The following is a 24,602-nucleotide window of genomic DNA, read 5'->3' as shown; positions in this document are numbered from 1 at the left end:
GTGCTACTGTGAATGTTGATGTGCAAATATCTGAGTCCCTGAATTTAATTCTTTGGGTATATATCTAGCAAGTGTCTGAGTCCCTGCTTTTAATTCTTTTGGGTAGATACCTAGCTGTGGGATCTGGGTTATATGGTAGTTCTGTACTTAACTTTCTAAGGAATTGCTAAACTGTCTTCCATAGCAACTGCACCATTTTAGATTGCCACCAGCAATGAATGAGTGTTCCCATTTCTCCACATCCTCTTTCAACACTTGTAATTTTCTATTCTTTTAATAGTAGCCATCTAGTGGATGTGAAGTAATATCTTGTTTTGATTTGCATTTCTCTAATGGCTAATGATGTTGAACATCTTTTCTTGTGCTTTTTGGTCATTTGAATATCTTTTTTTTTTTTTAAAGATTTATTTTATTTATTTCTCTCCCCTTCACCCCCGCCCCAGTTGTCTATTCTCTGTGTCCATTTGCTGCGGGTTCTTCTTTTTGTCCACTTCTGTTGTAGTCAGTGGCACGGGAATCTGTGTTTCTTTTTGTTGCACCATCTTGTTGTGTCACCTCTCCGTGTGTGCGGCACCATTCCTGAGCAGGCTGCACTTTCTTTCGCGCTGGGCAGCTCTCCTTACGGGCGCATTCCTTGAGTGTGGGGCTCCCCTATGCAGGGGGTACCCCTGCATGGCAGGGCACTCCTTGTACCATCAGCACTGTGCGTGGGCCAGCCCCACATGGGTCAAGGATGCCCGGGGTTTGAACTGCGGACCTCCCATGTGGTAGGCAGATGCCCTGTCCACTGGGCCAAGTTCGCTTCCCTATCTATCTTTTTTGAAGAAATATCTATTCAAGACTTTTGCTTATTTTTAAATTGGGTTGTTTCTCTTTTTATTGTTGAATTGTAGGATTTCTTTATGTATTCTGCATATAAAACCCTTATCAGATATGAGATTTCCAAATATTTTCTTTTACTGTATAGGTTGTCTTTTAACTTTCATGACAGATTTCTTTGATACTCAAAAGTTTTAAATTTTGATCAAGTCCCATTTATCTTTTTTTTTTGTTGTTGTTGTTACTTGTGCTTTGGGTGTAAAGTCTAAGAAACCATTGCCTAACACAGGATCCTGAAGATGCTTCCCCAGATTTTCTTTAATGAGTTTTATAGTTCTGGTTCTTATATTTAAGTCTTTAATATGTTTTGAGTTGATTTTTGTGTATGGTGTCAGGTAGGGGTCCACATTCATTCTTTTGCATATAGATGTCCAGTTTCTCCATCCTATGGCCACTTTAGGCCATGGTCACTGTTCCTTCATGCTCAGAGATGGTACATTCTTGTTGGCTTCTCTTAAACCTGCCCATACCATTGTAAATAGGTTAAATAGATTAAAATCTCCTCAGTCTTTGAGGAGACCATTCTCTCAAAACTGAATGACCTTCTGTTTTCTTGTGGGACTCTGAATGATACAGACAGAGTGATAGAGTTGCCTTCAGCAACAAAAAAACAAATTTGAGAAGAACTTGGAGTGACTAGCACAGATAATTGACCAAAATGTGCATGTGCTGTTATCCCTTCCTTTTGTATCTATGGATCACCAGCTTCTGAGGTTGGGCACTCTAGGCAGACACTGAGATAGAGTTTAGGGTTCAAGATATTTATTAGAGATCAGCACCAATGAAAGGAAGGGGAGAAAGCAGGATTGGGCAGAAGGAGAAGTTGAACTGCAATGCAGAGGCCAACCCAGCAGGGAGTTCTGGAGAGAAATGCTCATCAGAGTGTCCACATTAGGCTGAAATGGGCCTGTCTTTGTACACCCTCCTTGCTTAGCCACTAGATGTGGGCTGTCCCAGGAAGGTTATCTCAGGTAAGGTGACCCCCTGAAGCTGACGCAGACCCTGAAGAAGCTGCCGGCTGGAGGCTATCTGCACTCCCTACAGCTGGGCAGAAACTCCTACCTTAAAGAAAGCATGTGGGAGGTCATCTCCATGTCTTCCACACCAGTTTGAATCTCAGTCTTTCCTGGGCCTCTTTTCTTGCCTGGTACCTGTCTACCATAGAAGCTATTTTCAAAGGCTCTGTTTTGGGCTCCCATTCCTAGTAAACATGCCCAGTTTAATGAGGTTTTTAAAAAATGATTTCTTATTTAAAACAACCCCACCCCCACCCCCACTGTCTGTACTCACTGTCTGCTCTCTATGTCCATTCTCTGTGTGCTTTCTGTATCTGTTTGGCTTCTCCCAAGGGGGCACCAGAAACCGAACCCAGGACCTCCCATGTAATAGGCGGGAGCCCAATCACTTGAGTCACATCTGCTTCCCAATGAGCTCTTATCATAAGTACCCACTAATTAAATTTCTTTATCCTAAAAATTGCCAGAGCACTAGGCAGCTGGTTGAAGGAAATATGTTCCCACTTTAGGAAATCTGATGCCCTAAGGGAAAGATAGTGCTATTTATAGTGTCTGAAACATCACAACGAGTAGAAGTGCAACATTCATGGTTATGTCTTTATATTCTCATGGAAAGATTTGCTCTGTGATTTTACCTCTAAGATACTGACAACTCATTCTTTAGGTTTATGCAATAGGTAATTTTACCTCCTGTATGGTTTGTAAAGATTGAGAAAGTCCTTCCAAGCCAGTAACCTGACTGAATTGTTACCATTATGCTTTCCTCAGCAGCAGCATTATATATGAATAGTGATATAACACTTAAATCTGCAAAATGCACCATAAATTAGATAATATCTCTATAAGTTAATGCCATTGTTTTCATAGTGAAAATTGATACTTTGGTTTCTTTAAACGATCTTGCCAAGTTCATCTCTCATTTCTTCACCTGGGTCTATTAGAAACAGTTTATCAACATTGTGCTACTGCATATTCAGATAGCTTGTTAAATTATATTTAAATAATGTTATGAACAAAAAATGACAACACCTGAATGCATTAAGTAACAAGAAAGTAGGAGCATTTTTAGTAGGAGTAAATCTGTCCAGGCTGCTACGTTAGCAATAATTTTTCTCTTATTTTTTCGTAGCTCAAATCTCTTTCAGGCCAATCATTATACATATTTAAATTGTCTCTCGTAATTTAGAACATGATTAAATTAATTAGTTTAGGATTTAGCAGAAATGTTCTAATATTGAATTCAAAATAAGGATAAACTACATTAATTACTAAATACTCTTGATTTGATATTAGATTTGATAATGCAAATTATGCAAATAATCCTATGCCTCATTTTAAAACTGACTAGCTGGTCCTTCTTTAAATGTCTCTGATGGGAGCCCCAGAGACCTCCAAACAAAAGGCCTCCTTATTGGTCCCTTGAGAACTAACAGGTGGGGTTGTAAGGCAGCCAATCAGACAGCAAACAGCCGTGGGGCCCCTCCTCAGCATTAGGAAAGGGGATGAGGAAACGTCTTAAAGAAGCCTAACCCGCCTGCTCATGTCTCATCCTGTAGGACACCCACACCCGAGTTTCCTGTCTCAGGTTGTGTACTTTTTTTCTTTTCTTGTTTATTAATAAACTCTTTACTGCCTTGCCTACCCCTCCCAAAAAATGGCTCTGATAACTTATCCTACAAATTTGCAAAGGTATTCAAGAAACTAACCTACACTTTTTTTGTGTGGGGATATATGTACAACTATGCGGTACTCTGATTACAAGACGAACGACGCAGACCCAGACCCTCATCTACATGCCCTATCAGATTTTTTCTAAGGATGCAAAACTTTTAGACCTGAGAGATCAGGCTTCCTCTTGATTATTGTTTTTTGTTTTAGAAAAAAGAAGAAACAAAACCAGAAAATAGATTTCATTATGTAGGGGCGCGAAAACAAAAGTCCTTCCTATAGCTTGCCCACGTCCTGGGTATTTTCTTTTGCTGTGTCAGACACTAGAGGGAGTGTGGTCTCACGCAGGAGCTAGGTTCTGACTTGAGGCTGACAGTCTGCAAATAGATTTTGTTCACATCGGCAGGCCCAAGTACAGTGTAAACATACAGCAAAGAAGGCGCTTTTTCCTCAAGATTGAAGAAGGGCAATCATGGCTTCCATTCATTTACTGGAATCTTGTGTTTTACACAGAAATTTCTAATATAGGGCTTTGATTCTCATTAAGTGACTAACATTTCAAATGATTTGATTTGAATAACTTTATTGCTATTTTAAAATGATATATGCTCACTGATGGTAAAAAATGAGAGTCAAGCAATAAATAGAATAAAGTGAATACCACCTGAAATCACACTACACATTCCCACCCTATCAGGTAGAATTATTTCATACACCTCTCTTGCTCTCATTTTCTATATACTTACAGAAATATGTGTACAATTTTAAATACATGGAATCATACTGTACTGCTGTTCTGGAGTAGTATCATTGCAGACAGAGCAGACCTTTTTCTATGGCAGATGATTTGATTCTTGGTAGTAATGCACAGTGGCTGAAAGTATGGGAAGTAATTGTGCCTAGGTTTAAAATTTTTCTCCACCATGCAGTATGTAACCCTGGGCAAGTGATTTCACCTATCTCTATGTTCCTCAGTTTCCTCATATGCAAAAATGGGGATGATAACAGTACCTACCTCAGAGAGCTGGTGTTAGGGTTAAATGTGATCAGACGTGTAAGTCTAAAACCACACCTGGAACATAGTAAGTACTTAATACATTTTAACTATTATAATTAATTAAACATGGCAGTGTTCAACTTCATAGTAACACTGGAGGGTTTTTAATATGAAAATGGGCTATTTTTGTCAAATCAATTTTGTCATGACATTTCAACACTTATGCTTTTAACATAAATTATTACCATTTCTATATTTAACTATATACTTTTCTGACTGTGGTAAGTACTTGTTGATTCTTCCACCTGAAACCTTTAATAGGAAGATACTGAATACTTTTTTTGGAGGCCTGTTTAAGGCTTATTGAACACAGATGACTTTAAGTGACACAGTGTCACAGAGGCCACCTTTATAAAGACTCTAGTCCAACTCAAAAAAAAAAATCCCTGTTAATTATTAATCAATTATGTGTTATCTGGATGCCTGACACTGCAGATTGCAAACAGAGTGTCCCTCAAGTTAAGCCTAAAGACTGATAGAAAAATGTAGTTATCAAGGGAATTTTAAAAACTCGAACCTTTTTCTCTTATATTTAGTGAAGACAATAGGGTATCTTCTGTGTTGACTGGCATATCTACAACCTATACAAGAGGTTTAAACCTCGTTTGGAATTCCTGGTTGCTTGTTTCAGCATGGCGGAGTTCGGAGTTCACAGAATCCTTCTTTTGGTCATTGCTCTGACAAGGAGTCTGGAGAGTACAAAACTGCTGGCAGGATTTAAAAAATGTGGCGACTTAGAATGTGAAAGTAAGTTTGTCTTTTTTTTTCCTTTTCTACTTTGGTTGATTGAGGCTCTGAAATGACATAAAATGGCATTGTGGATGGGCATTGTAAAAATAAACTTTAATATCATTGAGAAATATTTGAAATTAAGAGTATAGCTTGCTATAAAAAAAGAAGTGCTAGAAGCAAGGTATTTTATGATAGTATTAATGTAAATATATAAAACGGCAAAGATCAGCCTGATATATAAATATATGAGAAATTATAATTTTAATTCATACCTCAAAACAAATTAATCAATCTTTGCTTTTTTTAAGATAAATATAATTGATTGGTATAAAAATAGATCATTTGATTTGTACTTTTTATTTATGAAGTGCATATATTTTTACTTTTTCACAATCAGAATTTTCCTATTCTCATAAGTTTTCTAAAAATGTTTTTTTTCAGTCTATCATGATTTATTCTGTCTAAACCTTATCAAAACTATTAATTTCTGCATTAATTTATGATACAAAAATACTGAAATTAATGCTAGGAATATATAATTTTATCTATATTCTTGTGTATTAGACTTCCTCGCTATACTACAAAGAGAAATATTCATTTTATTGTTACTCTTCTTAAGAAGTTCATTTATTTTGTTATTAGCATTATGGTGTAAAATAAGTTGCATTCCAATATATTACAGTTGCTTTGAATAAATTCTATTTCTCTAATATGAGAATTACATCTAATTTGCAACAAGCAAGATAAAAATGCAAAATATTGTTCATATAATCATCAATAATTTATAAGTAAAACTTTGATGTGTAAACATTTTCCTTAACACTTTGGTCTGTGATTTCATGTAGAGAGAAGGTTTACTAGACAATGTTTTATAATAATAACCTTTTTCCCTTCTTTATATTATAACCCCATTTTATTATCCTTAGGGCCAGACACAACACAGAAACGTTCTTGTTTATAATAATTCATAATGTTATTGTAACTTTAACTGCATGACAATCAAATATGTTTTACACAAAGTTGTATAATTATCAAAGTTAATATGGCTTGTATATTGCTTTGTGCATTTAAGGGCTAAATCCAGCATATTTGATTATGATTAAATCATAGCTACTGAAGGTTTGCTATATGCTGGTCTCGGGGGCAGGTAATATGCATATAAGAGAAATCAAATGAAATGTAAGATAAGGTTCAGGAATTTTCATTCTAGTGAATGGTGACAATACAAGTCAATATGAAACAATGACATAATATAGTAAAGATAATTAATAGGATAATACTGAAGTTCAGAGACATGGCAGTCAGAATGGGCTGAAGTTAGTAAGAATGCCTTAAACAGAGGAAGTAGGATGTGAGTTGAATATGAAGAGAGAAGGAGAAAGGAAGCTCCAGAATAAGGAAGGTGAATGTGGTAGTGGAAAGAACCTCAGTGCAAATAAACTCTATGATCAATTCTCTGAGCCTTAAAGACTCATTTGTTACACCGAGATGAGATTATTCACCCTACAGATCTGTGTTGTTTTTGTTTATTCTTGTTTATGAGGTACTGGGATAGGGGATTGTACCAGAGACCTTATATGTGAGAAGCCAGCACTCAAACACTTGAGCTACATCTGCTCCCTCTACAGATCTGTTTTTTGGATTTAATAAAATAACAAATATGAAACTGCTTATCAGACTGCTTGGAATACAGTAGGTGCCAGTAAGCAAACCAATTATCTTTTCCTTCCCTTCATGCTGGAGAATGATAATGACATATTTCAGGGACAAGAGATAGACAAGTTTGGCTGTAACCCTGAGTTTGTATAAAGGAGTAGGAGGAGGTGCTTTCAGATAGGGAAAGTGGAACGGGATGATGGGCAACCTTGGATGTCAAGCCATAGAGCTTGAACTTTATTCTATGTGCAGTCTATGCAGGTTTCTGAGACCATAAATTATATATAAGGAAATTAGTGTTTGGTACTTTCCATAGGATGGATTGAAGGAGGGCAAAACAGAAGGGGGAGAAATGACGTTTTAATTTAATATGTGTGTTTTTCTCTACATGTTTACATAGCTTTAATAAGCAGAGTTTTAGCGGTGAGAGATTACCAAGGACCTGACTGCCGATACCTGAACTTCACTAAGGGAGAAGAGATATCTGTTTATGTTAAACTTGCAGGAGAAAGGGAAGATTTGTGGGCAGGAAGTGTAAGTATCTAGTCTTAAAAACTTAATGCAGAATATTACCAGTCTTGTACAAGGATGCCTGCTTTACATCTCTAGAGGAACTCTAAGAATTTCAAAGCACTGTATAAAATGACCATGTTTGGCAGTGGCTCCAGAATTTCTATAAAAGAAGCTTTTAGGGAGGCAATCTGGTTGGAATGAAGGACTAAGAGAATGCCTTGAATATTATTTTGACATAGCATGCACACTTTTAAACTTAGGTTTTATATTTATTTGGAGTGACTTGAGGGGTGCTGATGAAGATTATGGAATGTTTAGGCACCCTCAACCACCCCTTAGTGTTGTCAATGGGCAAGTGTAAGAGAGACTGGGAAATTTAAATCAAATTAAAAGAAATGTCTTTCTGAGCAAATAAAGGACTGACTTGTTACCAGAAGATGTTCAGAAAGGTTAGTAGCTTAGGGAAGCTAGGTATATGAATTTTTCATAGAAAAAACAGCAACTGAGAAAGATTTTCATGTAGCCCAGTGTCCTAGTATGTTGAAATTCCTAACAGACTGAATCATCTCTCTGATTATATAACATAGGAAAATTAATGATTTATGTTTTCAGCTATAATTAGGTTTGTGTCTTTGTATCATTATATGCCTTATAATAAAAAGATGCTGTGGTAAGTGATTTTACTCCCCAGCTGATAAAGCATGACCAACCTGATACAAACATTTCTATATTGAATATTCATGCAACATGCTGCTGTGATCACTGTTTGAAAACAGCAGATTCTATTTGAAACCCTGCTTTTCTCCATCAGGGCTGAGTGACTGAACCACCGATTACCACTGACCATAACTGTTTGCCTGGCTCTGCAAGATTTCCTACTACTCAGAAATGCCTTAAATATACCAGTCTGTGTCTTGAATGCCTGGAGATGTCCAATACAGCTATAAGAAAAATGACACAGTTAGTGTCATACGAGGCAAAGAAAGCATTCTTCCTAGTTTACTAAATATGAATGTAATAGTTTCACACAAAAGCAATGTTTAATGCATGGAGCTAGGGTGAAGTTGCAGGCACTCTTGGTTTTATAGATTAGATGTTTAGTCCATACAGACAGCTGTGTTAGGAACATATAGCTGCGGCAACTGGAGAGGGCAAGATTCACAATTAAGGTGTAATGATGCAGGATCAGAGGACTAAAAGGAATATGTTCTTTAAATGTGGAGAGTGCAAGGGAATGGACTGAGAGTTTATGTGAAACTTTCACTTTTGAGGGACATTCTGCACATACTTAAACTGGATTAGGAGGATCTCTGTTATTAAGTTAGTTGCTGAAAAGTCGAACGGAGTCAAATCCTCCCTGGAGGACTTGTGGACATTTACCATCCTGATGAATCCATCTGTGGCCCTTTCAGTGTTTGAATTCTCAAAACGCCAAATATGCCATAGCTCCATCTAGCTTGGCTACTGCCATCATTGCCCACCTTTTGATATCTGAGATCTACCAGTGCATATCTGTGGTCCACCTGGTTAAAGAAGGTCATTAAGGAATAGAAGGAAGAAAATGAGTATGTGGGATGCTTTTCATTTTGATGTTAGTAAAAGTGGCATTTTACAACTTGATTCTTTGTTTTCTTAATTAATGCTGTCCTTTTGAAAAATAAAAGGAATGTGATTTCACTCACTTCCTTTTAGAGTCAATTGAAAGCTAGTTAATGTTTGTAAATTTTTTAAAAACTTTTTTAGGTACTGGGGGCTGGGGCTTGAACCGGGACCTTGTATGTGGGAAGTCTGCACTCAACCACTGAGCCACATCAGCTTCCCTGAATTGGTTTTAGTGTTTCTACTTGTAGTTTTTGTTTTTTCAGGAGGCACTGGGAACCAAACCTGGGGCCTCCATGTGGGAGGCAGGGACTCAACCATCTGAGCCCATCTGCTCCCAATGTTTGTGATTTGAAGTAGATATAAGCCAAGGACATGGGGCAAAATTAAGCTCAAGAGTCATTATTGCTTTGATCATTCTTCCTTTATAATCTCTGTTCTTCATTTTGATAGAAAGGAAAGGACTTTGGATATTTTCCCAAAGATGCAGTCCAGATGGAAGAGGTGTTCATATCTGAGGAAGTTCAAGTGTCAACTAAAGTAAGTAAACATTTTCTCAGTTATTAATGGAGTTTAAAATTTCTTGGAAAAGATGGTTTTCTATAGTATAAGTGCCCACTGGTTTTGTACCTTGTGTATCAAAACATAAAATACGTACTTGAGAACTTACTCTAGGAATAGCTTGAGGATGTGAATAAAATTGAGTAAGACAGGCAAAGATTTTGCTGAAAACAGGCAAATATTTTGCTTTCTGAAAAATTGACAGATAGTAGAGAATAATCATTAAGTGCATGGATTCTGGAGGTGGACTGTCTGAGTTCAAAGCTTGACTCAGTCACTCACAAACTGTCTGGCCACATGTGCCTCAGTTTCCTCATCTGTAAAATGGGGGTGATGATTAGAATAGTACCTTATGAATTTACTGTGGAGTAAATGACTAAATATAATATATGTAAAATACATTGAACAACACTTAAGTGCTCTATATTACTAATAATTACTAATTATTGTCCTACTGGGACTAAATTTAATTTCCCTCCACACTCCCTTGGTCTCATATCTGTACAAACTCATTTGCTGTTGGAAGTTTTAATGAGCTTAGTAATGCTGGGTGTGATAGTGAGAAAGGGAATCAGAGGGGAGACTTATCAATATGTTAACTTGATTAACCCATTTAATTTAGATTCCAGGTTAAGCCAATTTACCTTAAGTGAAGTCAGTGTGAAGTGAATTAAGCACATTCTATTATCTGGCTCTTTCCAACACAAACTTTGGGATTAACTCTCCATTCACTGTATAGTAATTGGCCCTGTCAGCTATACATCCAAATTTTATCTAGGATATATTACCATCTCTCCATTTTCACTCTCACCAGAACCCTCATCCAAGGTACCATCATCTCTTAATTAGAATGCTACAGTAGCCTTCTAATTTATCTCCTTACTGCTACATTTGCCCTTTTCCAATCCATTTTCCAAACAGCAACAGATCTTGCACAAAGAAAAACAGAAAGTGAGATCATGTCATTCCCTCGGTTAAAGCCTTTTAATGGATTTTCACTGAGCCTGGAGTAAAATGCGGACTCCTTATCCTAGTCTCGCGGGTCCTACGTAATCTGTTTCTGCCCCCTTGTTGGCCTCATCTTATGCCAACACTCCCAGTCACATTGGCCATTTGACTATTCTTAGGACATGCCAAGCTCTTCCCAGCCCAGAGATTGTTCCCTCTGGTTGGAATGCTTTCTGTAAGCTCTTCTTTTGGCTACTTTCTCCTTATCCATTAGGTCACATTAAACATCACTACCTTAGAGAGCACAGGTCCCTCTTTGATTCCTCCATAACACTTACACAATTTATAATTTCTTGTTTCCATTGTCTTCCATTTTCTATTGTTTACCTAGCACAGTGCCAAGTACATAGTAAACATCAGAAGCCCCAGATTCTTAGGTGAGAGTCCAGGGAAACAGACTTCAAAACAGATCTTTGAATCTATAAGGTTTACTGGGGAATTCTCTTAAGAATACTATCTCTGAGGGGAAAAAAAAGTAGGGATGGGCAGGCAGAGAAGATGAACTTTGATGCAGTTGCAACAGAGGTCTCTGTTGATTCCACAAGTGTCCCTGAAGGTAGCATAGTCTTTCAGAGTTTTCCTGAATTAAAACAAGGAGATTGGGCCTTTGTACCTCTGCAGAATACTTTGTACTATTCTAAGCACTTGACTTATTCAGTCCTCACAATAGCGCTATGAGGAAGATACTGTCATTATCCAAATTTTACAGATGAGGAAACTGAGGCATAGAGAGGTCACATAACTCATCCAATGCCACAGAGCTAGTAGATGGCAGGGTCTGATTTGAACCCATAGAGTGTAGCTCCAGAGTCTGTTCTTAATCATCTACTCTGTTGGAATGCCAAAAATAGGTTGTAAAATTGCAATTCTGAAACTAATTAAAAAATAATGGAAATCTCACTTCATAATGGTGGTATCCAAAGAGCAGCACACTTCATGGTTTCTAACTTTCAGATTTTAAAAAATGGCTTCATAATTTTTCCTCCTGATGATTTAGTTGTTCTGTGAGATGAGCAAATTTGTCTCCACCTTCACTGGCTATATGCAAGACTTCAATAAGAGTAGTTTAAATGTTTTGGTGTAACTTCTAACCAGACCTTCATACTGCAAGCATCTTTGGTCTGTTTGAGCTGTAAAGACATTTTTATATGTGACCATAAACACTGAAAATCCCCTTTTTCAAATCTTCAAATGAATGCATGTGTCTACTCAGTACTCTTGGGAGGTACATTATTTTGTGGACATTTTTGACTTTTAGTCAGAGTTTATTTGTAGAAAAATACTCAAAACATTGGTTGTCTCTATCTCAAAATCTTCAAGTATTTGATAACAAGCCATAATATAAAAGGATTTCCCTTTAGATTTATTTCATTAAGACTTAGAAGTCAATTATGATAGAAGCATTTGAGAATGGAAGACCTGCTGATCTTGCTCTGTTGTTGGGAAAATCACAGTCATAAGTTTAAAATGATTTAGAGAGAAACAAGAAGCTTTAGTTTATATATACAATTAAAATTTTTTTCTTTTAGGAATCCGACTTTCTTTGTCTTCTTGGAGTTAGCTTCACATTTGAAAGTGAAGATAGTGAGTTAAACATTGATAGTGGTGAAAAAAAAAATCCTTATGAAGAAGATAAAGACAAAAAATATAATGTCTATGAAAATGATTTGCAAATAGGATCTGAATTTTATTCCACTTTTGAAGGCATTTTGTCAGAAGACCAATTTCCAGCATCAGAGGCTCCAGAAGATATCAGAAGTGAATCAAATAGCTGGGAAGAAGAAAAAACTGCAAGTGTGGAACAGAATATAGCCAAAGAAGAAACCCAAAATCATATTCCAGAAGTGGGTCATATCTTACCATCCTCAACTGTGTCTGAAATGAAAGGGTGGATTGGATTGGAAAAGGAACAAGCTGAAGGGAAAACTTTTGAATCTGTTACTGAACCTCTACAAGAAAATTCATTTCAAAGTAGAAAAATAACAGTGGAAGATGAGGATGACCTAGAGGAATTAAATAATGGTAACCCTCAAACAGAACATAAGCAAGAACCTGAATTAGAATTTGACTCAGTGTCAAAAAAACAGTCTGAACTAGAATCTGAATCAGAGCAACCTCTCAAATTTCAATCTACTGGTTGGTTTGGTGGTGGATTTACAAGTTATTTAGGCTTTGAAGATGAGGACACAGAACTTGAATTATTGTCCAAAGAAACAAATCCACCACCACAAGATGTTCCCAATTCAATATCATCTGATGAGGAATCTATAGTTCCATGTACAGAAAGGATAATGAAAAAAGAAGACCTAATCACTAATGATAGTTCAATTCCCAAGACAAGTTGGTTTGATTTTGGTTTTGGTATGCTAGGTTTTGCATATGCTAGTGAGGATAACATTATATTGCCTGATGGGAAAAATGAAGAAGGAAGTGGGGTAGAAAAAGATGAATATCCTCTAACAGGAGAATTTGACCCTAATAAGGAACAAGAAATTGAAATGATAAAAATTATGGAAAATGAAGGTGAAATAGACAAGAAAAGCATATTAAAGAAAACAGAAGATTCTGATACCTTACCGTATTTGAAAATGCTCTTGTATAATTTTGAAAACCCTTGGAAATCCCAGAATATTCCAAAGGAAACAGAATTGCCAATTCCTGAACAGATACTGGATCAAGATAATGTTATTGGAAATGATGAAAGAGAAGAAATTTCAGTTGAAAATGATCCCACAGATAATATAAAAGTTATGATGTTAGAAAGCAGATATAGCAAACCAGGTTAGTATGAAAATATTCCTAATATAATTATTTTATTTTTAAGTGTAACTTATTTATTTTTAACATTTTTATGGTGGTAAATAACACAAAACTATTTTTAAAAATACAATTTAGTAATATTAGACATTGTCAGTATTGTGTAACTTTCACCACTATTTCCAGAACATTTTCATCATCCCAAACTGAAATCTGTACCCATTAAGCAATATCTCCCCATACCCCTGCTTACCAGCCAATGACATCCACTGTTCTGCTTTCTGTCTCTGAATTTGCCTGTTCTGAATACCTCAAACAAGTGGAATCATACCACATTTCTCCTTTAGTGCCTGGCTTATTTTATTTAGTATGTTTTCAAGATTCATCCATGATGTAGCATGTGTCAGAAGTTTATTCCTTTTAGTGGCTGAATAGTATTCCATTAATGTGTATTCCACGTTTTATTTACCCATTCATCTGTTGATGGGCATGTGGGTTACTTCTACCTTTTGGCTATTATGAATAATGCTGCTATGAATATTGCTCTACAAGTATCTGGCTGAATTCTTGCTTTCAATTCTTTTGATATATATCTAGGAGTGGAACTGCTGTGGCATGTGGTAATTCTATGTATAACTCCTTGAGGAATCACCAAACTATTTTGCACAGCAGGTGTACCATTTTACATTCCCATCAGCAATGAATGAGGGTTCAAATTTCTTCCCTTCCTCACCAACAGTCATTTCCCCAATTAAAAAAATTTTTTAATGATAGCTATCCTAGTGGGTGTGAAATGGTAATTCATTGTGGTTTTGATTTGCATTTCCCTAATGATTAATTTATTCCCTACATATTCTTTTAGGAGCTTTATAGTCCTGTTTCTTTTTTTTTCTGTTTCTTATATTTGGGCCTTTGATCCAAAAAAATTTTTAAGAATACTTAGATTACATAAATATTGCATAAAAAATGTAGAGGATTCCCATATGCCCCATTTCCTACCCCTCCCACCCTTTTTCACATGAACAACATCCTTCATTAGTGTTGTACATTTGTTACAGTTGATGAACACATTTTGGAGCATTGCCACTAAGTGTGGATTATAGTTTATATTATAGTTCAAACTCTCTCCTGCACAATTTTGTAAGTTATGACAAGATATATAATGGCCTGTATCTATCATTGCAATGTCATTCAAAACAATTCCAATGTCCCAAAAATGCCCTCATATTACACTTATTTTTTCCCTCTCCCTCCCCTTAGAATCTCTGGTGGCCACTGCTTCCATATCAATGATAGAAGTTCTTCTATTACTAGAATAACAATAAACCCATAGTAAAATAACAGTAAGTCTAATTTAGTCCATTATTCATTCCCCAGTCCTGAGGATTCTGGGATGGTGATGCCCTTTCTGCCTCCAATTGAGAGGGGGCTCAGATCCCATGGGGCAGACAGATGGGGTTATCTTGCTTGCAGTTGCAAACTCTCTCTGTTCCTCAGAATAGTTGTTGTCCATCATTATCTCCTTATTAGATGTCCTGGGTGAGTCCAGTGAACTGGAGAGTAGATGTTGCAACTCCAATGAGATTCAGGGCCCAGCTGACACATGGGAGGCCCAAAGATTTAAGTCTCTTGGATGTAACCTATCAACTTCTAGTACTACCTATAGCTTCAAACAGAAGGGGCAGAAGAGCCATGTGTAGGGAAACCACAACTGAATCCAATTCTGTCACACTGTGGGGCATAAATTCCAAAGTAAGGCCCCCTTGCAGGGCACCAAACTCCCGAGCTGCCAGCCCTGCCTGTTGTGTCTGGGTGTCTTCAGAGCCCTCAGGAGCCCCACTATTTGAGGCAATATTTACTGTGGCAGTCAATGAGACCCTGCTGAGATGTGCAAAAGCATAACCTCTGGAATGACCTCCCAACTCACTTTGAAGTATCTTAGCCATATAAACTCATTTGTCTTTACCCTTTCCCACTTTTGGTCAAGGTCTTTTTCCACTTGCATTGCTAGTTGGTACTTGTTAATAATCCCTTGGTGTCAGGGAGGCTCATCCCCGGGAGTCATGTCTCACGCTGGGGACTGGGAGGTATATGCTAAGTTTGGCTTAGAGAGAGGCCACATTTAAGCAACAAGGCAGGTCTCAGGAGGTAACTCCTGAGATATATAATACATAATACTAGACTGAGTTTCAATTTCATACTCTTTGACTATGGATATCCAATTTTCCAAGCACCATTTTTTTTGAAAAAACTTTTCTTTCCATATTGAGTGGACTTGGCAGCCTTGTTTCAAAAATCAGTTGGCCATGGATATGTGTCTATTTCTGAACTCCTTATTTGATTCCATTAGTCTACATATCTATCCTTGTGCCAGTACTATGATGCTTTGACCACTGTAGCTTTGTAATTAGTTTATTTATTCATTTATTTATTCCCACCCCTTCATTCAACGGACTTGCCATGTCTGCTCATCTTCCTTGTTTCTTTAGGAGGCTCTGGGAACTGAACCTGGGGCCTCTGATATGAGAGGGAGGTGCCTAATCACTTGAGCCACCTCTTTTCCCTGCTTTGTTGTGTTTTTCTTCCTGTGTATCTTGTTGTGTCATCTTGTTGCTTCAGCTTACCATGCATGCCTGTCATACCAGCTCACTGTCTTGCTTATCCTCTTTAGGAGGCACTGGGAACCTCTACTCCCTGCTTTGTTGTTTCTCCTATTACGTTTTTCTTCCTGTGTCTCTTTTGCATCAGTTTGCTTTGCCTGCCCATTGTGCCAGCTTGCTGTCTTCTTTAAGAGGCACTGGGAAACGAACCAGGGGCCGCCCACTTGATAGTTGGGAGCCCAATGACTTAAGCCACATCTGCTTTCCTCTAATAAGTTTGAAAGTCAGAAAGTATTATCCTATAACTTTGTTTTTCTTTTTCACTATGTTTTTGGCTATTTGGGACCCCATACCTTTCCAAATAAATTTGATAATTGACTTTTCCATTTCTGCAAAGAAAGTTGTTGGAATTTTAATTGGAATTACATTGAATCTATAAATTGATTTGGGTAGAACTGACAACAGTAATTAATTTTCCAAATCATTATTTAGGTCTGTATCCTTCCATTTATTTAGTTCTTCTTTGATTTCTTTTAGCAAAGTTTTGTCATAAGCCATATATATGTCCTTTACATCTTTAAACTTATTCCTAGATATTTGATTCTTTTAGTTACTATTATAAATGGATATTTCTTTGATTTCCTCCTCAGATTGCTCATTACTAGTGTACAGAAACACCATTTATTGTTGTGTGTAGACCTTGTGTGTAACAGGCTACTTTGCTGAATTTATTAGCTCTAGTATCTTTGTCATAGATTTTTCAGGACTTTCAATATATAGGATCATGCTGTATACAAATAGTGAAAGTTATACTTCTTCCTTTCCAATTTGGATGACTTTTATTTCTTTTTCTTGTCTAAATGCTCTGGCTAAACTTTCAGTACATTGTTGAATAACAGAGGGCATTACATTTTTCTAGATCTTAGAGGGAACACTTCCAATTTTATATCATTAAGTGGGTTTTTAAAAAATAAAATTTATTGAAGTTTATTATTCACACATGAACATATACAAATAAGTGTATAGTAAAAGTAGCAAATTTACAAAACAAACATGCACATCATCATACAGGGCTCCCATACATCACCCCACCACCAACACCTTGCCTTGTTGTAAAACATTTTTTACAAACTATGAAAGAACATTGTCAAAATATTACTACTAACAATAGCTCATATTTTACATTTGGTGTTTTTCCACCCAACCCACCTGTTTTAGTTTGCCAAAGGAGTGCTGATGCAAAGTACCAGAAATCTGTTGGCTTTTATAAAGGGTATTTATTTGGGGTAAAAGTCTATAGTCCCAAGGCTGTGGAAAGTCCAACTTAGCACGGCCTAAGAAGTGCTTTCTCACCAAAATCAGCTATTGTTGATCCTGGCATGTTGCCACGTGGTGAAGCAAGATGGCTGCCAATCTCTGCCCAGGTTTCTCCTTCCCCTCGAAGCACACCCTTTCCTCTTCAGCTCTGTGGGCCCAGGCACTTAAGGCTTTGTGCTTAAGTGATCCTGTAGTCCTCTTTCTCCTGGCATAGGGCTTTTCTTCTTCTGGGTCTTCTATATCAGTCTTGGCTGTTCTTTCTTTCAGATTTCAACTGTAAGCTATCAGGCAAATGGCTTATCTCTCCCCAGGGTCTCAGCTGTTTGAGGCTTTTCCTTTCTGCCACATGGCAGGATCTAAAATGACAGAGCACTCTCTTCCTGTGTCTACCTGAGTGAGTGCACATTTATGTAAGACCCAGCAAGGGGGTGGGTCATGCCCACTGACAGAGTGAAATAAAAAACCCAAAGCACAAAAACAAAAACAAAAAAAGATAAAAAACAAAAACAAAATTTAAAAAAGCCTGAAGCAATCTTATGAAATAATCTAATCAAAGGCCCACCAACTGAATTTAATGCACACAAAGGATATCATACCCAGAGGAATAAATTAGTTTGCAACATAATCTTTCTCTTTTTGAGATTCATAAAATAATCTCAAATTGCCTCACCACCCAATTATTAATACCCTGCATTAGTGTTATATATTTGTTATAGTTCAGGAGAGAACATTCTCATATTTGTTCTGTTAACTATAGCCCATCTTCCACCACTGGATTCCCTGTATATAGTCTCATGTTTTGTAGAATCCATTCAAAGTGTACACTCAGTTGTTCCCATTTTCATCACAGATTTGTGTGTCATTATCTTAGTCAATTTTAGAATGTTTCCATTACTCCAAAAGGAAAAATCCCAAAATCTCTTATACCTCCCTATAATTCTCTTAAAATGATATATCTTCTTTGCCACTGCCACAAAAATATTACATTATTACTGTTAACTATTGTCCATAAATTACATTAATTATAATTTTCTTATGTATCACCATCCCTAGATTATTCTCTAGTTTACTGTCAATTAACAATTATGTCCACAGACTACCCCTTTCAGCCACAATCTCATTTATAAATCAGCAGTGCTATACTCATTATAATGTGTTACCATCAACTCTATTTAGTTCCACAGTTTTAAAGTAAGCCTTATTTAAATTCTACATACATTACGCCTGAGCTCCCATTCTTAACCCATATTCTATTTCCTAGTAACCTCTACTACTTGAGTTTACTCATCATATGTTGTTCACATTAGTGAGACCATACAATATTTGTCCTTTTGTGTCTGGCTCATTTCTTTTTTTAAAAAAAGATTTTTTATTTCTCTCCCCTTCCCTGCCCCCCCCAACCAGGTGTCTGCTCTCTGTGTCTATTTGCTGTGTGTCTGTGTCTGCTTGTACTCTTGTCAGCGGCACTTGGAATCTGTGTCTCTTTTTGTTACATCATCTTGCTGCGTGTGTGTGGTGCCATTCCTGGGCAGGCTGCACTTTTTTCACACTGGGCAGCTCTCCTTATGGGGCACACTGCTAACATGTGGGGCTCCCCTACATAGGGGACACCCCTGCATGGCACGGCATTCCTTGCGCACATCAGCACTGCATGTGGGCCAGCTCATTACATGGGTCAGGAGGCCCTGGGTTTGAACCTTGGACCTCCCATATGGTAGGTGGATGCCCTATCCATTGGGCCAAATCGCTTCCCCTGGCTCATTTCACTCAACATATTATTCTCAAGTTTCATCCATGTTGTCCTATGCATCCCAATTTCATTTCTTCTTACAACTGAGTAATATTCCCTTGTATGTATATACCACATTTTGTTTATCCATTCATTGGTTGATGGATACATGGGCTTGTTCCATATTTTAGGAATTGTGCATAATGCTTCTATGAACATCATTGTGCAAATGTCAGTTCCTGTCCTTACTTTCAGTTTTTTAAAAATATATTCCTAGTAATGGGATTGCTGGAATATGGCAGTTCTATATTTAGCTTCTTGAGGACTGCCAATCTGTCTTCAGCAGAAACAGTACTGTTCTACATTCTCACCAACAATGAAGGAGTGTTCCTATTTCTCCACATCCTGTCTAGTTCTTGTAGTTTTCTGTTTTTTAACAATGGCAGTTCTGTAAAGTGTGAAGTGATATCTCATTGGTTTTTTGATATTCATTTGCCTAATAATTTTTAAAATATATTTTAATATATTTTTAATAATTTTTAATTTTTTTTTTGCCAATTGTATTTTCTCTTTGGAGAAATGACTATTTAAGTCTTTTGCCCACATTTTAATTGGTTTTCTAGTCTTTTTATTGTTGAGTTGTATGATCTCTTTATATAACACGAGTACCAAACCGTTGTTAGATATGTGGTTTCCAAATATTGTCTTCCATTGAGTAGGCTGACTTTTTACTTTCTTGACAAAGTCTTTTGATGAACAGAAGTGTTTAATTTTGAGCATGTTCCACTTATCTATTTTTTCTTACATTGCTCATTTTTCAGATGTGAAGTTTAGGAAACCACTGCCTACCATACAATCTTGAAGTGTTTTTCTATATTTTCTTCTAGAAGTTTTAAGGTTGTAATTTATATATCTAGATACTTTTTTTAAAAAAAAGATTTATTTATTTCTCTCCCCTTCCCCCCCCACCCGAGTTGTCTGTTCTCTCTGTCTGTTTGCTGCGTTGTCTTCTTTGTCCTCTTCTGTTGTTGTCAGCAGCACGGGAATCTGTGTTTCTTTTTGTTGCATCATCTTGTTGTGTCAGTTCTCTGTGTGGGTGGCACCATTCTTAGGCAGGCTGCACTTTCTTTCACACTGGGCGACTCTCCTTACGGGGTGCACTCCTTGTGTGTGAGGCTCCCCTATGTGGGGGCCACCCCTGTGTGGCAGGGCACTCCTTGCGCGCATCAGCACTGTGCATGGGCCAGTTCCACACGGGTCAAGGAGGCCCGGGGTTTGAACCGCATACCTCCCATGTGGTAGATGGATGCCCTAACCACTGGGCCAAGTCCACTTCCCTATATCTAGATCCTTGATCCATTTTGAGTTGACTTTTTTTTGATGATTGAAAGGCTACTTTATTAATTAATTCAATAAATATTTTACAGTGCATTCTTTTTTTGTTTGTTGGTTTATTAAGTGTTTTAGTGAAGTAACCCATGGAAATGGTTTCATTAGGTGCCTAGAACATAGACTGAATGTCTAGAACATAGACTGGCTCCTATTGTTAAAATCTGTTCGAATGATAGCACATTTTTGTGTAATTGTACCATTTTGAATTAATTTGTATGAGGTGTGAGATAGCAGTCCTCTCTTTCTTTTGGATATGGCTGTCCAGTTCTCCCAGTACCATTTTTTGAGTAGACTGTTCTGGCCCATCTTTGACAGCCTTGACAAAAATCAGCTGACCATAGATAGGAGGTTCTATTTCTGAGTATTTGATTTGGTTCCATTGGTCAATACGTCTTTATGCCAGTACCATGCTGCTTTTACCACTGTAGCTAAGTAATATGGTTTAGAGTCAGGAAATGAGAGTTCTCCATCTTTATTCTTTTTAAAATACAATTGGCTATTTGGGGCCTCTTGCCCTTCCAAATAAATTTGATAATTGGCTTTTCCATTTCTGCAAATTTTTATTGGGATTGCATTGAATCTGTAAATCTGTTTGGGTAGAATTGTCATCTTAACTACACCTTAACTGTTTTCCAATCCATGAACATGGAATGTCCTTCCATTTATTTAGGTCTCCTTTGACTTCTTTTAACAATGTACTGTTGTTTTCTGAATATAGGTCCTTTATGTCCTTGGTTAAGTTTATTCCTAAATATCTAATTAATTCTTTTAATCACTATTATATATTAACTTTTTCTGACTTCCTCCTCAGATTGTTTATCAGTATTGCATAGAAACACTTTCGATTTTTGCATATTAATCTTTTATCCTGCCACTTTGCTGAACTTGTCTATTAGTTCTAGTGGCTTTGTTATGAATTTTTTGAGATTTTCTAAATATAACATTTTATCATCAGCAAATAGTGACAGTTTTACTTTTTCCTTTTCTATTTGGGTGCCTTTTATTTCTTTATCTTGCCTAATTGCTCTAGCTAGAACTTATATCACCACTGAGTACAATGATAACTGTAGGTTTTTCATATACGCACTTTTCCATATTAAGAAAGCTTTCTTCTATTCCTATGTTCCTGTGTTTATCAAGAAAGGATACTATGTTTTATCAAATGTCTTTCTGCATCAATTGAGAGGATCCTGTGATTTTTCTTCTTTACTTTATTAATGTAGTTTATTACACTCATTGATTTTCTTGTGTTGAACCACCCTTGCATAACTGGGATAAAACCCATTTGATTGTGGTGTATAATTCTTCTAATGTGCTTTTGGTTTTAGTTTGCAAGTATTTTGTTGAGGATATTTGCATCTATATTTATTAGAGAAATTGGTCTGTAATTTTCTTTTTTCATAGTATTTTTTTATCTGGTTTTGGTAATAGGGTGATGTTGACTTTATAGAATAAGTTTGGTAGTGTCCCTTCCTGTTCATTTTTCTGGAAGAGCTTGAGCAAGATTGGTATTAGATCATCTTTGAATGATTGGAAAAATTCACCTGTGAAACCATCTGGTCCTGGGCTTTTCATCTTTGGTAGGTATTTGATAGCTAGTTTAATCTCTTTACTTGTTATTGGTTTGGTGAGGTCTATTTCTTCTAGGGTCAGTGTAGGTTTTTCATGTGATTCTGTGAATATATCCATTTTGTCTACATTGTCTAGATTGTTGGCATATAGTTGTTTATGGTATCCTCTTATGATCTTATTTTTGGGGAGTCATTGGTAATGTCCCTTTCTCATTTCTGATTTTATTATTTGCATCTTTTCTCTTTTTCCTTATTCAGTCTAGGTAAGCATTTGTCAATTTTGTCGATCTTCTTAATGAACCATTGTATTAGTCAGACAAAAGGGGTGCTGATGCAAAGTATCAGGACTCTGTTGACTTTTATAAAGGGTATTTATTTGGAGTAGAAGCTTATAGTCACAAGACCCAACTCAAGGTAACATAAGAGGTACTTTCTTACCGAAAGTCATTGGTCACCTGTTGAAGAAAGATGGCAGTTAATATCTGTGAGGGTTCAGTTTTCCTTCTTCCTCTTAAGGTTCCATGGTCCCAGCTTCTTCCAATCTAGACTGGAATAACACTCATCTCTCTCCCCAGGGCTCATTTCTTTCCAGGTTCAGCTGCACCGGTTGCTTCATAAGGTCAGATGTAGACTGTCAGGGTCATCTTTCTTCCCAGGGCATCTGCCAGGTCTAATGAGCTGTCTCTCTTCCTCTGTGTTTTTCTTCTCTGTGAGTCTCCTTCCATGTGAGAGTCTGTTTTATCTGTCCACCAAGGGGGCTGGAACACAATGCTGAGTAGCACTCTGATTATGTGGTTGAATCAAAACCCTAATTATAACATAATTTAATCAGACAGCTTACCTGAATCTAATACAATCGAAGGGTTATCACACCCAGAGGAACAGACCAGTTTACAAACATAATCTCTCTTTTTGGGATTCATAAATAATCTCAAACTGCCACAACCATATTTTGGTTTTATTGATTTTTCTCTATTTGTTTTTTTCTCGGTTTCATTTATTTCTGCTCTGTTCTTTATTATTTCTTTATTTTGGCTTGATTTGGGATTTGTTTGCTGTCCTTTTTCTAATTTATCCAGGTGTGCATTTAAGTCTTTAATTTTGGCTCTTTTCTTCTTTTTTTAATGTAGAACATGAGGGCTATTAATTTCCCTCTCAGCACTGCCCTTGCCTTATCCATAGGTTTTGATGTTTTGTACTCATTTTCATTCATTTCAAGATATTTACTTATTTCCCTTGCAATTTCTTTTTTGACCCACTGATTATTTAAGTCTGTTGTTTACTCTATATATATTGGTGAATTTTCCCTTTTTCTATGTTATTGATTTACAGCTTAATTCCACTATGATCAGAGAAAGTGTTTTGTATAATTTCAATCTTTTTACATTTATTGAGACCTGTCTTGTGACCCAACATATGGTCTATCCTGGAGAAGGATCCATGAGCACTTGAAAAGAATCTATATCCTGCTCCTTTGGGGTATAAGGTTCTATAAATGTCTGTTAGGCCTTGTACATTTATCATATTATTCAAACTCTGTTTCCTTTCTTATCTTCTGTCCATATAATCTCTCCAGTGCTGAGAATGGTGCATTTAAGTCTCCAACTATTATTAGATATTACTTTTTTTTTAGGAGGTACCAAGAATTGAACCTGGGACTTCATACCTGCAAAGCACGTGCTCAACCACTCAGTGGCACTCAGTGGTGCCTGTGTGTGCCTCATATATCTTGTGACACCCCTGTTAGGTACATAAATATTGATTATAGCTATTTCTTCATGGTGAATTGCTCCTTTTATTAATTTTAATGACCTTCTATCTCTATTATGACAGTTTTGCATTTAAAGTCTGTTTTGTCCAATATTAGTATGGCTACTCCAGATTTTAAAAACTACAGTTTGCATGGGATATCTTTTTTCCAACTTTTCACTTTCAACCTGGTTGTGTTCTTATGTTTGAGGTGAGTCTCTTGTAGACAGCATATAGATGGCTCATTTTTAAAATTTATTCTGTCAGTCTATGTCTTTTGACTGGGAAATCCAATCCATTAACATACTGTAAAGAAATTACTTATTTTATCCATTTTATCTGTTGGCTCTCTGTTGTCATATCCAACTCTTGTCTGTCTTTTTACCCTTTAAGTTACCCTTCCTAATACTCTTCATTTCTACACTCTTCTTCAAGTTTCTCCCCCTTGTTTTTTCCTTTCAGTCTATAGCACTCCCTGTAGTGTCTCTTGTAAATCTGTTTTTTGGAGCAGGATTGATATTAATTCTTCTTGGTATTTTTGGAAGCATTCACCTGTGCAGCCATATGGTCCTGGGCTTTTCTTTGTTGCAAGGTTTTTTGTTTTTGGGTTTTTTTTTTAAAGATTTATTTTTATTTCTCTCCCCTTCCCCCCTGTTGTTTGCTCTCTGTGTCCATTCGCTGTGTGTTCTTCTGTGTCCACTTGTATTATCAGGTGGCACTGGGAAACTGCGTCTCTTTTTTGTTGTATCATCTTGCTGTGTCACCTCTCCGTGTGTGTGGCACCACTCCTGGGTGGGC

At 36.8% G+C, this 24,602-nt stretch overlaps 1 protein-coding gene across 4 annotated transcripts in view; it reads left to right on the top strand.

Annotated features, from left to right (window-relative positions):
* The first annotated feature begins 5,151 nt into the window (after positions 1 to 5,151).
* MIA2 (MIA SH3 domain ER export factor 2) overlaps positions 5,152 to 24,602 on the top strand; it is a 137,972-nt gene continuing 118,521 nt past the window's right edge. For 2 of the 4 annotated variants that reach the window (XM_058293531.2, XM_058293528.2), the window contains exons 1-4: positions 5,153 to 5,367; positions 7,409 to 7,542; positions 9,574 to 9,660; positions 12,219 to 13,470. In XM_058293531.2, the coding sequence (XP_058149514.1) occupies positions 5,253 to 5,367; positions 7,409 to 7,542; positions 9,574 to 9,660; positions 12,219 to 13,470 (1,588 nt within the window). In that variant the 5' untranslated portion in view covers positions 5,153 to 5,252. Of the gene's footprint in view, positions 5,368 to 7,408; positions 7,543 to 9,573; positions 9,661 to 12,218; positions 13,471 to 24,602 lie in introns of all 4 variants that reach the window. The other 2 variants (XM_058293530.2, XM_058293529.2) reach the window with 2 other exon arrangements.

This window comes from Dasypus novemcinctus, chromosome 3 (genome assembly GCF_030445035.2).
Source record: "Dasypus novemcinctus isolate mDasNov1 chromosome 3, mDasNov1.1.hap2, whole genome shotgun sequence".
Lineage (NCBI taxonomy): Eukaryota > Metazoa > Chordata > Mammalia > Cingulata > Dasypodidae > Dasypus > Dasypus novemcinctus.
This window is presented reverse-complemented; position numbering and strand designations above follow the sequence as displayed.